Genomic DNA, 15793 nt, shown 5'->3' on the forward strand with positions numbered 1-15793 from the left:
CACCACCCATGAGGAACTAGGAGAACTTAACATGGTATGTACCTTAGAAGGTAGAACATTCCATCCGCAAAAATTAAAAGGTCCAAATTCGTATTCTATCTAGTTAGTAAGGAAGAGATTATGTTACCTTTGGCTATGAGGTCATTTTATATTCTACATTGTTGTCCATCATGCTCCTATCTAGATTAGGTAGTATTGGTTGTTGCATTGAGTCTTTCAAAGTGACTCGAGGTTGGAGATATCAAATGGTTAATCTTCTTTCTTATAAGTTAAAGATAAACTTCAAGGATGTCATCGATGTAGCGTATCCTCTTGAGTTTTCCTCTAACTTTTGGTTTGGGGATGGGTTTGGTAACCCATCTGTGAAGTGGTAAATGACCCACCAAGATGTATCTTCCAACCACAAGTGACTCGTAGACTCAGCTCTCTATGTTATCGTCCAATGAGCAAAGACTAATCGACTAGATATTGACTTTCATATGAAAGGAAAGTGCACATTTGATACTATATTCTCAATAAGTAACTTCTGGCCTAGAAACGGACTATATATATTCAACTATACCAATAGGTTACTGTACATGGGGGGGGGTTGAGTAGCCTTCCATTGAGGCAAGAGGTCATTCGATGTAGGACATATGGTGTCGGTATGAGCCATATGGATGGATCAATTAATGGAGCTATAGGAAGTTAAGAAGTGAGAATCACCCTTGGGATACATCCCTCACCCGTGGTTGTCCATCTCATGGTGCTTTTGGAGAGGAAGAACTCAAAGGCTCATGTCCTCTGCTCATCTCATCAGCCCCTATAGAATCCACAGTACTGTTTCTATGTGTGCCTTGCGTGGATATATATATATCTCTGTTGGTGGAGGTATCTTAACTAAACCAGATGAACTTGACCATAACTCAAGAGTTTTAGCAATTATTCAAGATCCTTAAGAAGATCTTTAGAGTTCTTCACAGACGAACGATGAACAAGTCTAGGCCTTTTGTAAACTATGTTTGTAGGTATCTAGGATTGATGGTCTTGAGTCCACATGATACTCCACTATGTTTGTGGCGAAAGCATGGAATGGGTGACCAGAATGGATCGAATCTGAAAGGCAGGAGCTTTACATTCTAAGTTGGGAGGTGGGGGACTCTACAAAATTTGTGACAGAAGAAAAAAACATATGGTCCCACAGGTTCTCCTCTGTCATAAAGTTCTAGTTTGAGCTGAATACAGCAGCATAAAACAAAGGGGGTGAGATAGAACCCCATTTAGTGCACCTTGGAGCCATCACACATCTAAAACATGGTTGAGATAGGAGATGTAGCAGATAGCTAGTCGGAGGATCTCAATTTTGGACAGTTTCTTGTCGGGGGGAAGAGTTGGTAGAAGCTTCCTCAACTCTGCGAAGGCCAAATTGAATGCTTCGACCCGTATGCGCTCCCGTGTAGCGTGTGCCGTGCGATATTTGGCCGTGGCTCTCCTCCGTCTTCGCCTCTCCTCTCGACTCAAGTGCTGAAGCTCCCGTTTTACCGCGTCGCTGGCTTCGCAAATCCGCGTTTCTCCGCATAAACTGATCCCACCCGCGTCATTGAGTCCTCCACCACCTCCGCAATCGCTAAACACGGATTCAGTCTCGGAATGAGCAGGGATTTCTGTTTGTTCGGAGTTCAACATCATTCCTCTCTCAGGATATTTCAATGAAGTCCCCTTGGAGATCCCAGGTCGGTAGATAAAGTGCTTCACAAAAGACAGTGTCTCGTGGATCTCATGGATCACCTTGGAGTGGATGGATATGGCGCGACGCGCTTCTCTTCCGGGGGGCGCGTGACGGCTTTGTGGGCTTAAGAGAAAATATTTAACTCATAAAAGTGTTCAGCTGAGACTAAGCCGTTATTGTCCTCTCTCTTCTCGCGTTCTTGTTTTTCCCCCTGGAACAAAAGAGAAATAGAGAAATTACAAAAAGGTTCCTTAATGGCTATGAAGGGAATTGTGCCAACGAGATAAAAAGCGAATTTAATGGGATTGAGATAGTAAGGCATGGAGGAGAAGACGGAAAGCCATGGAGAAGAATGGAAAGCCAAATAAAAAAGAAATAATACGATTAGGGGCCTTGTAAAACCAGGCGAGACAATGGAGGTTTATTCCCAGCATGATAAATAGGTCAATGGTTGTTATCATCAGCTATTGGGCTCTGTTCACATCACATCTTGTACATCAAAAGAGAATCCTGCGACTGTATTTGTCTATGCAGAAGTATCTAGATAAAACCTATTTCTATGGCAGCCTATAGACGAAGTACGCTACTGTATAAGCGCACTGTCGTCTACGTTACCAGAGGTATATCATAGAAAATCCTGCCAACAATTATCTTCGGGCCTCAGAATGAGTGTGAATAGAGTCTGACTAATAAGGCCGGGCTCATATGGCGGAAAAAATTAGAGGAATTTGAGGTGGAAATCCGCTTCAGGTTCCTCTTCATTTTCCGATCCTCCAGCACCCCGTAGTGAGCTATGGATTTATACTGTGGTTTATCGTAGATGTTTAAGCTATCTATCTATCTATCTATATATCTATCTATCTATCTATCTATCTCCTATCTATCTATCTCCTATCTATCTATCTATCTTTCTTTCTTCTATCTATCTACTTATCTATCTATCAGTCTATCTATCTATCTATCTATCTATCTATCTATGTATCTATCTATCTATCTATCTATCTATCTCCTATCTATCTATCTATCTCCTATCTATCTATCTATCTATCTATCTATCTATCTATCTCCTATCTATCTATCTATCTATCTATCTATCTCCTATCTATCTATCTATCTATCTATCTCCTATCTATCTATCTATCTATCTATCTATCTATCTATCTATCTCCTATCTACTTATCTATCTATCTATCTATCTATCTATCTGTCTGTCTGTCTGTCTGTCTGTCTGTCTGTCTGTCTATCTATCTATCTATCTATCTCCTATCTATCTATCTATCTATCTCCTATCTATCTATCTATCTATCTATCTATCTATCTCCTATCTATCTATCTATCTATCTATCTCCTATCTATTTATTTATTTATCTATCTATATCTATCTATATATCTCCTATCTATCTATCTATCTATCTATCTATCTATCTATCTATCTATCTCTTTTCTATCTATCTATCTATCTATCTATCTCCTATCTAATATCTATCTATCTATCTATCTATCTCTTTTCTATCTATCTATCTATCTATCTATCTATCTATCTATCTATCTATCATCTATCTATCTATCTATCTATCTATCTATCATCTATCTATCTCCTATCTATCTATCTATCTATCTATCTATCTATCTATCATCTATCTATCTATCTATCTATCTATCTATCATCTATCTATCTCCTATCTATCTATCTATCTATCATTCTATCTACCTATCTATCATCTATCTATCTATCTATCTATCTATCTATCTATCATCTATCTATCTATCTATCTATCTATCTATCTATCATCTATCTATCTATCTATCTATCATCTATCTATCTCCTATCTATCTATCTATCTATCTATCTATCAATCATCTATCTATCTATCTATCTATCATTCTATCTACCTATCTATTTAATATTTATCTATCCAGCTAAATCTTTCTTTCTATGTATCTATCAATCTACTGACTGCTGTTCATGTGATAATGTTACAAAGTAGGTTCTGGTATTGTAGTACGGTACAGACCAAGCCCATTCTTTCTCAATGATAGGATTGTGTAGTAAGATTTTCTGTAATTACACAATGGATGGTGTTCTACTATTGTTAGATATATGTCAAAATATCTTGAATCTATTTCTCTAGCTCTCTCCATTGACTCCTGTTCTGGTACCATAATGGGGTCCAGATCCAGCCATATCCTTCTGGAGAAGAGGATTATTCCATTAACATGACTACGGAATAAAGTTTTCAGTTATTACACGTTGGATTGTTGTAGTGTATATACATATATATGTATTTCTAAGGTGTTCTGGGTAGATAACAGATATTATCATTTAGTAGGTAACAAAGCATGAAACAGAGGGTGATGTAGGACCCATGGCGGGACCCAAGTCCAGATACAAAAAAATATGAAAAGCTCTTTGTCTAATTTACATCTCCAAGCTGTAACTGAGTGGGGAACATCTCCGCATAGTCTGGATTTCGGAATAGGTAGGCATATAGTCATGGCAGCCATATTGGTTATCATCCAGCTTTCCCAGAAACAGATATAACTAATTCTTGACAGAAGAGGACGACTCAAGGACTCTTAGACACAGGGACTGTACGTATACGCGCGGGGCGTAGATGTCTATGTACATATGTACACTATAATACATTAGTCATGAAAAATAAGATGTCATCGTAATGGCAAATATATTATGTGTCAGGGGAAGGTGGCGGAAACATTAATGGAGAGAAAATAACCTAGAAACGAGCCCGGAACGAGGGTAAGATGGATGACAGGCCAGAGAAAAATGCGCTGATATCACCGTCAAAGATTATTCCGTGAGTAAAGTGTCTTTTCCTCTCACACTAAGTGGAGCTGACGGGGAGAACAAATGAGAGAGATGGAACCGAGCACCCAAAGGCACTGGCCGGAGCCTGCGGGGAACGCAACGCAGCTCATAAAGATAGATGTAAATGAAAATGCATTTTTCTCTCTGGGGTCTCCTGAGACAGGACAGGTGGTGGATGGATGGGAAGGAGACACGGAGGGAGGGGGGAAGGAGAATGGGTCTGGGGTGGGGGGGTGTATATTAAATTAGCCCGTATGTCACAGATTCTACCACTGGAGACATATGGAACCCAACACAGCTGTTTAGTGCAATGTGTCTGAAAGGGTCTCAACTCCATGGGGGTCCCAGTGGGAATGTGACATAGATAGAAGCTCCACCCTCTATATAGCCTCCTTATGGCCCATGTAAACAACAAGCTGAGTCTATGTATTATCTATCTATCTATCTATCTATCTATCTATCTCCTATCTATCTATCTATCTATCTATCTATCTATCTATCTATCTTCTATCTATCCATCTCCTATCTATCTATCTGTCTCCTATCTATCTATCTATCTATCTATCTATCTATCTTCTATCTATCTATCTATCTATCTATCTATCTATCATCTATCTATCTATCTATCTATCTATCTATCTCCTATCTATCTATCTATCTATCTATCTCCTATCTATCTATCTATCTATCTATCTTCTATCTATCTATCTGTCATCTATCTATCTATCTATCAATCATCTATCTATCTATCTATCTATGTCATATCTATCATCTATCTATCTCCTATCTATCTATCTATCTATCTATCTATCTATCTCCTATCTATCTATCTATCTATCTATCTATCTCCTATCTATCTATCTATCTATCTATCTCCTATCTATCTATCTATCTCCTATCTATCTATCTATCTATCTATCTATCTATCTATCTCCTATCTCTCTATCTATCTATCTATCTATCTATCTCCTATCTATCTATCTATCTATCTATCTATCTCCTATCTATCTATCTATCTATCTATCTATCTATCTCCTATCTATCTATCTATCTATCTATCTATCTATCTCCTATCTATCTATCTATCTATCTATCTATCTATCTATCTATCTGTCTCCTATCTATCTATCTATCTATCTCCTATCTATCTATCTATCTATCTATGTCATATCTATCATCTATCTATCTCCTATCTATCTATCTATCTATCTATCTATCTATCTCCTATCTATCTATCTATCTATCTATCTCCTATCTATCTATCTATCTATCTATCTATCTATCTATCTCCTATCTATCTATCTATCTATCTATCTATCTATCTATCTATCTATGTCATATCTATCATCTATCTATCTCCTATCTATCTATCTATCTATCTATCTATCTCCTATCTATCTATCTATCTATCTATCTATCTATCTATCTATCTCCTATCTATCTATCTATCTATCTATCTATCTCCTATCTATCTATCTATCTATCTATCTATCTATCTCCTATCTATCTATCTATCTATCTATCTCATATCTATCTATCTATCTATCTATCTATCTATGTATCTATCTCCTATCTATCTATCTATCTATCTATCTATCTATCTATCTATCTATCTATCTATCTCATATCTATCTATCTATGTATCTATCTCTTATCTATCTAACTCATATATATTTATCTATCTATATGATTTGTTAGGGCCATTCCCGTGCACTAAAGTTTTCAGAGTTTCCTTCACCTCCTAGTGCTAAGATTTTGAAGTACCTGGAGAAGTTCCATCCACAGGTTGTCCATGACTATAATGGAAAGTAAGTGTAGGCGATCTGGGGATGAGGGAGGCTGGCGGCTATACAATGTTCTCTTAATCTGCCATAAACTCCAGATTACATGCTTTACCTAGTACCAACAGCTGGGATTAATGTTAACCTTCTCAGTGCTGGGACCCAATATAGTCAGTAACAGTTATGAGATGGAGGGATAGAGATATACAGAGGTAGATAGATAGATCCAGATAGATAGATAGATAGATAGATAGATAGATAGATAGATAGGAGATAGATAGATAGATAGATAGATAGATAGGAGATAGATAGATAGATAGATAGATAGATAGGAGATAGATAGATAGATAGATAGATAGATAGATAGGAGATAGATAGATAGATAGATAGATAGATAGATAGATAGGAGATAGATAGGAGATAGATAGATAGATAGATAGATAGATAAGTAGATAGATAGGAGATAGATAGATAGATAGATGATAGATTATATCCATATCTATCTATCTATCTATCTATCTATCTATCTATCTATCATCTATATATCTCCTATCTATCTATCTATCTATCTATCTATCTATCTATCTATCTATCTATCTCCTATCTATCCATCTATCTATCTCCTAGCTATCTATCTATCTGTCTATCTATCTCCTATCTATCTATCTATCTATCTCCTATCTATCTATCTATCTATCTATCTATCTATCTATCTCCTATCTATCTATCTATCTATCTATCTATCTATCTATCTATCTATCTCCTATCTATCTATCTATCTATCTATCTATCTCCTATCTATCTATCTATCTATCTATCTATCTATCTATCTCCTAGCTATCTATCTCCTATCTATCTATCTATCTATCTATCTATCTATCTATCTATCATCTATCTATCTATCTCCTATCTATCTATCTATCCATCTATCTATCTATCTATCTCCTATCTATCTATCTATCTCCTATCTATCTATCTATCTCCTATCTATCTATCTATCTATCTATCTCCTATCTATCTATCTATCTATCTATCTATCTATCTCCTAGCTATCTATCTCCTATCTATCTATCTATCTATCTATCTATCTATCTATCTATCTATCATCTATCTATCTATCTCCTATCTATCTATCTATCTATCCATCTATCTATCTCCTATCTATCTATCTATCTATCTATCTCCTATCTATCTATCTATCTATCTATCTCCTATCTATCTATCTATCTATCTATCTATCTATCTATAACGAGAGTGAAGTCTACAGCTTCATTGTACATATCCAGATCAGACATGAGGCCCTGTCTCTGCCATTTGTAGTAAGTGCTGCAGGTCTCTGGTGACTTTATCCGGATAATACCCGCATGTCATTCCCCTCTCTCCATCTTATTCCTTGGTGACATGGAGGTAGGCGGAGGGGCTGGGGATGATTAATGGGCACACCTATTGTCAGGAGGAGAACAGGATAAATATGGCCTCTATTCTGTACCAGGCCTGGGATTTCATCTGATTACTCTGGCCGGGCGCTGTGGATCGCAGGGCACCTCGCTAACCAGTAATGTAATCTTACAGATTGGATTCTGGGAACACCGAGGGGATTAAGGTGTAAAATACACAGAGGAGAGAAGACATTATTTCATTTCGGCAGCCATCATCTATAACAATTGTCATCATCGAATTACAGCAGGCACAACACATGTGTATATAGACGTAGGAGGATGCCCATTGTCACAGCTGATCCAATATCAATAAAGTTTAGCAAAAAAAAAATCTAATAGCTGGAGACACCGCCTAGTCGGAGAAGTTTGGTCACTCAAGTAACTACGACATTTCTATTCGCTTCAGGAATGAGAGATGAGGCCGAAATTGGGGAAAAAATCGCATCACGTGACTCAAAAAGCACAACCGTCACTCCTCAGGCGTAAGACGACATAAGTGAGCCCCGGCCTTGAAGAACATGATAGGGTTAAATTGTAAGGATTTTGGGGGGGGGGGGGGATTTATATTAACAGGAGGTTGTCTACGACTATGCAAAATTATGTGTACCCAGAATACGTTTCCTCTCCTGATCCCCATGTCTTTTTTCGTCCTTCAATTTTATCTATTTTAAGCTTTTAAAAAAAAATTAAAAAAATTTTTAAAAATTTTTTTCAGTGTATTCCCAGCGGGTTGCGAACAGTGAGGAGATGACTTTTTTTTTTCTTCTAATGAGTGAGGTAACTCCACTTTCAGCTCATTAGTGGGGACAATGGGATTAACGTTCTGAAATTTCTCCGGGACTTGATGGGATTTTTGCCGGCATTAATGTGGTTTTCAGATCTCGGCGGCCGGCCGTTGACAGAGGAACGCGAGTCGTAAAGTTCAACAACCTCTATTCTTCACTCATGTGTCATAGTCAATCCGGAAAACTGGGCACTATGAAACGAAACGTAAGAGGCATCGAGTGTCTAGCGGCGGCGGAGTCTCTGTGTATAAGCAATCACACGGCCCGCTGGAGCCTCGTTAGAGGTGTTTATTGCTTAATGAAATGTGAGCTCCTAAAAAAAAAAAAAAAGCGCGAGAACAAGGAAAGTTGGGATTTAACGTGATCCGAGAAAATTCCCTAATGGCCTGTAAATCCCGTAAAGTTGGGTTTTTCCAGGTTCAAAAACCGTATCGGGACTCTAAGGGGTTAAATTAAATTTAAAGGGGCAATTCATTTTTGCTTTCGAAATAATTAAAACGCGTAATATCACGCCTAAAAAATTTAGGCAAGTCGTCTCTTTCCGTGATAGGTGTGAAAAAATTACGTCATAGCCTTAAAAACAATACAGGACTTGGAACCGTCACGAGTAACTGACAATTATTTTTTTTTACAAAAAGTTAGAATATTTTTTTAAAATTTAGCAAACAATATAATATTTTATTTGAATATGAAATCAAAGTTAATACAATTTTGAGGGTCGAAACAACTTTTTGTTCAAAAAGATGAAACGGAATAATAATGAAATTGAAAAAATTTAGGGGTCGTAATTTGGAAAGTTTGACCGCCATTTTTTCAACGTTGAAATAACTTTTTGTTCGAGAAGGCGAAACGGAAAAATAATGAAATGAAAAGAAAATATTTCAGGGGTCGTAATTTGGAAATTTTGACATTTTTTGAATACTGTTCAATTTGTAATTAAGAAAATGGGTGAACGCAAAAATTAGCGATAGAAAAATTTTTGAATTTTACTTCGAAAAGTTAAATAATATTCTAAGATAAAGTCATACACTAAAAAAATTCTTACAATTTCCATTTGTTCCCAATGAAAAGGAAAATTCAATCAATTTTATTGACATGAGGGTTATAAATAATTTACCCGTTATGAAGTAATAATGTGAAGATTTTGTATTTTGCGAGTAAATTATTTTTGGATACAGATTTATATTTTTTAAGTTTTTGAAGTCTTTGGGGTTTTTTTTAAAGTAATTAAATTGGAAAATTCTGGACTGTATAAACTGTTTTGAAGGCGACATTCAACAGGGCAAAAAGACCTGAAAAGATTATCAGGCTGACATACGGCTCGGTATTGAATCGCCCATCTGTCACAAGTTAGGAGTTTGTCAGTGATCAATGGGACAGAATTGGTAATTGTCCCTTTGTGTACAATATCGCCCCTGCCAGTGAAATCCTCACAGACCTCCACCTTCTATGCAGTGTACATGTGACGGGAGAGATACATAGATAGATAGATAGATAGATAGATAGATAGATAGATAGATAGATAGATAGATAGATAGATAGATAGATAGATAGATAGAGAGAGAGATAGATAGATAGATAGATAGATAGATAGATAGATAGATAGATAGATAGGAGATAGATAGATAGATAGATAGATAGATAGATAGATAGGAGATAGATAGCTAGGAGATAGATAGATAGATAGATAGATAGATAGATAGATAGGAGATAGATAGATAGATAGGAGATAGATAGATAGATAGATAGATAGATAGATAGATAGGAGATAGATAGATAGATAGATAGATAGATAGATAGATAGATAGATAGATAGATAGGAGATAGATAGATAGATAGGAGATAGATAGCTAGGAGATAGATAGATAGATAGATAGATAGATAGATAGATAGATAGGAGATAGATAGATAGATAGGAGATAGATAGATAGATAGATAGATAGATAGGAGATAGATAGATAGATAGATAGATAGATAGATAGATAGATAGGAGATAGATAGATAGATAGATAGATAGGAGATAGATAGATAGATAGATAGATGATAGATAGATAGATAGATAGATAGATAGATAGATAGATAGATAGGAGATAGATAGATAGATAGATAGATAGATAGGAGATAGATAGATAGATAGATAGATAGATAGGAGATAGATAGATAGATAGATAATAGGAGATAGATAGATAGATAGATAGATAGGAGATAGATAGATAGATAGATAGATAGATAGATAGATAGATAGATAGATAGGAGATAGATAGATAGATAGATAGATGATAGGAGATAGATAGATAGATAGATAGATGATAGGAGATAGATAGATAGATAGATAGATAGATAGATAGATAGATAGGAGATAGATAGATAGATAGATAGATAGATAGGAGATAGATAGATAGATAGATAGATAGATAGGAGATAGATAGATAGATAGATAGATAGATAGGAGATAGATAGATAGATAGATAGATAGATAGATGATAGATAGATAGATAGATAGATAGATAGATAGGAGATAGATAGATAGATAGATAGATAGATAGATAGATAGATAGATGATAGGAGATAGATAGATAGATAGATAGATAGATAGATGATAGATAGATAGATAGATAGATAGATAGATAGATAGATAAGAGATAGATAGCTAGGAGATAGATAGCTAGGAGATAGATAGATAGATAGATAGATAGATAGATAGATAGAAGATAAATAGATAGATAGATAGATAGATAGATAGATAGATAGATAGATAGGAGATAGATAGATAGATAGATAGATAGATAGATAGATAGATGATAGGAGATAGATAGATAGATAGATAGATAGATAGATAGATATGAAATAGATAGGAGATAGATAGATAGATAGATAGATAGATAGATAGATAGATAGGAGATAGATAGATAGATAGATAGATAGATAGATGATAGATAGATTAATAGATAGATAGATAGATAGATAGATAGATAGGAGATAGATAGATAGATAGATAGATAGATGATAGGAGATAGATACATAGATAGATAGATGATAGGAGATAGATACATAGATAGATAGATAGATAGATAGATAGATAGATGATAGATAGATTAATAGATAGATAGATAGATAGATAGATAGATAGATAGATAGATAGGAGATAGATAGATAGATAGATAGATAGATAGATAGATAGGAGATAGATAGATAGATAAATAGATAGATAGATAGATAGATAGATAGGAGATAGATAGATAGATAGATAGATAGATAGATAGATAGATAGGAGATAGATAGATAGATGATAGATAGATTAATAGATAGATAGATAGATAGATAGATAGATAGATAGGAGATAGATAGATAGATAGGAGATAGATAGATAGATAAATAGATAGATAGATAGATAGATAGATAGATAGATAGGAGATAGATAGATAGATAGATAGATAGATAGGAGATAGATAGATAGATAGATAGATAGATAGATAGGAGATAGATAGATAGATAGATAGATAGGAGATAGATAGATAGATAGATAGATAGATTAATAGATAGATAGATAGATAGATAGATAGATAGATAGGAGATAGATAGATAGATAGATAGGAGATAGATAGATAGATAGATAGATAGATAGATAGATAGATAGATAGGAGATAGATAGATAGATAGATAGATAGATAGATAGATAGATAGGAGATAGATAGATAGATAGATAGATAGATAGGAGATAGATAGATAGATAGATAGGAGATAGATAGATAGATAGATAGATAGATAGATAGGAGATGGATAGATAGATAGATAGGAGATAGATAGATAGATAGATAGATAGATAGATAGATAGATAGGAGATAGATAGATAAATAGATAGATAGATAGATAGGAGATAGATAGATAGATAGATAGATAGATAGATAGATAGGAGATAGATAGATAGATGATAGATAGATTAATAGATAGATAGATAGATAGATAGATAGATAGATAGATAGGAGATAGATAGATAGATAGATAGGAGATAGATAGATAGATAAATAGATAGATAGATAGATAGATAGATAGATAGGAGATAGATAGATAGATAGATAGATAGGAGATAGATAGATAGATAGATAGATAGATAGATAGATAGATAGGAGATAGATAGATAGATAGATAGATAGATAGATAGGAGATAGATAGATAGATAGATAGATAGATAGATAGATTAATAGATAGATAGATAGATAGATAGATAGATAGATAGATAGATAGGAGATAGATAGATAGATAGGAGATAGATAGATAGATAGATAGATAGATAGATAGATGATAGATAGATTAATAGATAGATGGAAACTTTATATATTTTCCATTTTTAATATAAAATAAGATAGAAGTAATATAAAGTAACAATACCTGATCAGTCATATACATTAGAATATTAATAATTATATCTCTTACATTATATAAAAATGAACAACAACATAATAATAAAAGTAAATATTTTTTTCAAAAGATTCACCAAGTTGTGAACAGATTTATAGAAAGTCCTACAACATCCGGAATCCCTTTCTTATTCTGTGCTATGACTTTATGGGTATATAACACATGGGCTCCTGTACGTGGCTGCAGTTAGATTGTAAGCTCCTATGACAAGGACATTTATCTCTTGGGTGATATTCCATGCCTCCATGCTACATACACACAGTTACCCGTCGGGTGTTGTGTTCACTCTCCGAGCTGTCAATTCCAAAGCAGCATTTGATTGACAGCTGCCATTCAGTAGGGGATGGGCATGTCCATCTGGGGGTGCTGTGCCGGGAGTAACTGTGTGATGACCATGGGCTACTGAGTAATGGGGTAAGGCGGCGGCCCATGGCAATGTGGGAAATGGTGCTGAACATTGTTTGTTGTTGTCAGTGGAGAGGAAACCACCCTAGACGGGGAGGAAGCATATGACTGCCATACTGGGCCACTCCGACATTACCCCGACAGATGCCAGGTGACAACCAGAGCCCTCCACTCACCAAAACCACTGCCATCAACTTTACAGACAAAGGGACTGCGTAACCCATACTGGCCCAGGACAGATGGATAGATGGATAGATAGATAGATAGATAGATAGATAGATAGATAGATAGATAGATAGGAGATAGATAGATAGATAGATAGATAGATAGATAGGAGATAGATAGATAGATAGATAGATAGGAGATAGATAGATAAATAGATAGATAGGATATAGATATATGATAGATAGATAGATAGATAGATAGATAGGAGATAGATAGATAGATAGATAGATAGATAGATAGATAGATAGGAGATAGATAGATAGATAGATAGATAGGATATAGATAGATGATAGATAGATAGATAGATAGATAGATAGATAGGCGATAGATAGATAAATAGATAGATAGGATATAGATATATGATAGATAGATAGATAGATAGATAGATAGATAGATAGATAGATAGATAGGAGATAGATAGATAGATAGATAGATAGGAGATAGATAGATAGATAGATAGATAGATAGATAGGAGATAGATAGATAGATAGATAGATAGATACATAAATAGATAGGATATAGATAGATGATAGATAGATAGATAGATAGATAGATAGGAGATAGATAGATAGATAGATAGATAGATAGATAGATAGGAGATAGATGGATAGATAGATAGATAGATAGATAGATAGGAGATAGATAGATAGATAGATAGATAGATAGATAGATAGATAGATAGATAGGAGATAGATGGATAGATAGATAGATAGATAGATAGATAGATAGATAGATACAATTATAGATACTAGAGGTGAGACAAATATCAGATGCATTGATAAGCAAATGCATAAATGGATACAACTGCATAGATTTATAGACAGATATTATATGGATATATAGAATTATAGATATTAGAGATTGGATAGATAGATAGATAGATAGATAGATAGATAGATAGATAGATAGATAGGAGATAGACAGACAATATTTTAATTGATTACTTTTCATGACGACAACTCAGTGTTACAGTGACGCCAGTCCAGAGATGATCTCTCCTCCAATACATAGGAAATAGATGGATAGATAATTCTATGATCTATTCTTTCATTATGAACTTTGTCTCTCTCTCCCCCATGCTATACATACCCATGTAGTGAATCACTCACAGTCCTATTGCCCCAGTGACTCCCCCGTATCATCGGCCCCCCAGCCCTTACCTGCACATTGTAGTGTTGCCCCCTCCTCCTCAGGTATCCATGTATACAGGGAGGGTCTCAGCGTCAGGTAAAGTTTCCTTCCCGGGGTCCAGGTGGGAAGTTTCTCTGGTCAGATCCCGGCCACACATATAGGACGTCGGTAGACATACACCCATGTGTATAGGCGTCCCATATATTTATATATATAGGGTGACACGGAGCACACCACATGAGGAAGAGGTGGCCGCTCTCATTGGCCGCGGCAGAGCCTTCCATCATACATATTAAACAGCTGGGATGGCAAGACATTGGCTGGCAGAATGGGAAAACCCTGGGGACGGGAGAGGGAGGCGTTGGAAGAGCTCCGGTGACTTGGCTGAGGGGCAGAGGGAGAGGACCAGGACTGGCTGGGGGATGAGGACATCTGTTCGGCATGCATATTTCATAAAGAGAAGGGGGATAGATAGGAGGGAGAGGGAGCCGGGATACAGGGGCCGGGGACAGTCAATCAGGGGAAAGTGACAGCCGGGACCAGCCGCCACATTACAGGCCCCCACGCCCAACCTACGGCCAGGACTTAGGACCTCGTCCCCTCCAAGGCGCCAAATAAAGTTGGGTTTTGGACAGGATGTCGTGAACTTTTGCACTACTCGAGAAACTGCGGCGTTAACGGGGGGGGGGGGGATGGCACCATGCATATTTTATAGGTCCCCGTAATAACGTTATTATTACTTTATGGCGATGAGTTATGGGGTAAATGCGGCTCCTTTCTATTTCTGTTTTTTCCTAATAATGCGCTTCGCTGTTTGCTTTAATTATTCAGCAACTTGGAAACGCGTCGCGTCTTCCTGTCAGGATACCGTGTGCGGAGCGGCGGGTAAGGGGTTGTGAGTGTCTGCGGGGCGGCGAGGCAGGTGAGGGGCGCAGGTGGGAGCGCAGCGGGCAAAGAGTTAAAGGCGACTGTTTCGGAGATGGTGGGCGAGGGCTTTTTTTAAACGTGGAGCTAGGAAAGAGCGATGTTCTGCGAGTGACTCGAGAGGTCAGGGGTGTAATAATCTGCAGGAT

The 15793-nt window shown here is 36.2% G+C and overlaps 1 protein-coding gene across 1 annotated transcript; it reads right to left on the bottom strand.

The window, feature by feature from the left end:
* Nucleotides 1-1052: 1052 nt before the first annotated feature.
* NHLH1 (nescient helix-loop-helix 1) lies at nt 1053-14914 on the bottom strand. Its single transcript, XM_075283242.1, has 2 exons — nt 14750-14914; nt 1053-1919 (listed from the first exon to the last, which is right to left on the bottom strand). Exon 2 carries the CDS (start codon nt 1666-1668, stop codon nt 1279-1281), a length of 390 nt encoding a protein of 129 aa, XP_075139343.1. The 5' UTR covers nt 1669-1919; nt 14750-14914; the 3' UTR covers nt 1053-1278.
* Between the last annotated feature and the right edge of the window lie 879 nt (nt 14915-15793).

Source organism: Leptodactylus fuscus, chromosome 7 (assembly GCF_031893055.1).
Source record: "Leptodactylus fuscus isolate aLepFus1 chromosome 7, aLepFus1.hap2, whole genome shotgun sequence".
NCBI classification, from domain to species: Eukaryota; Metazoa; Chordata; class Amphibia; order Anura; family Leptodactylidae; genus Leptodactylus; species Leptodactylus fuscus.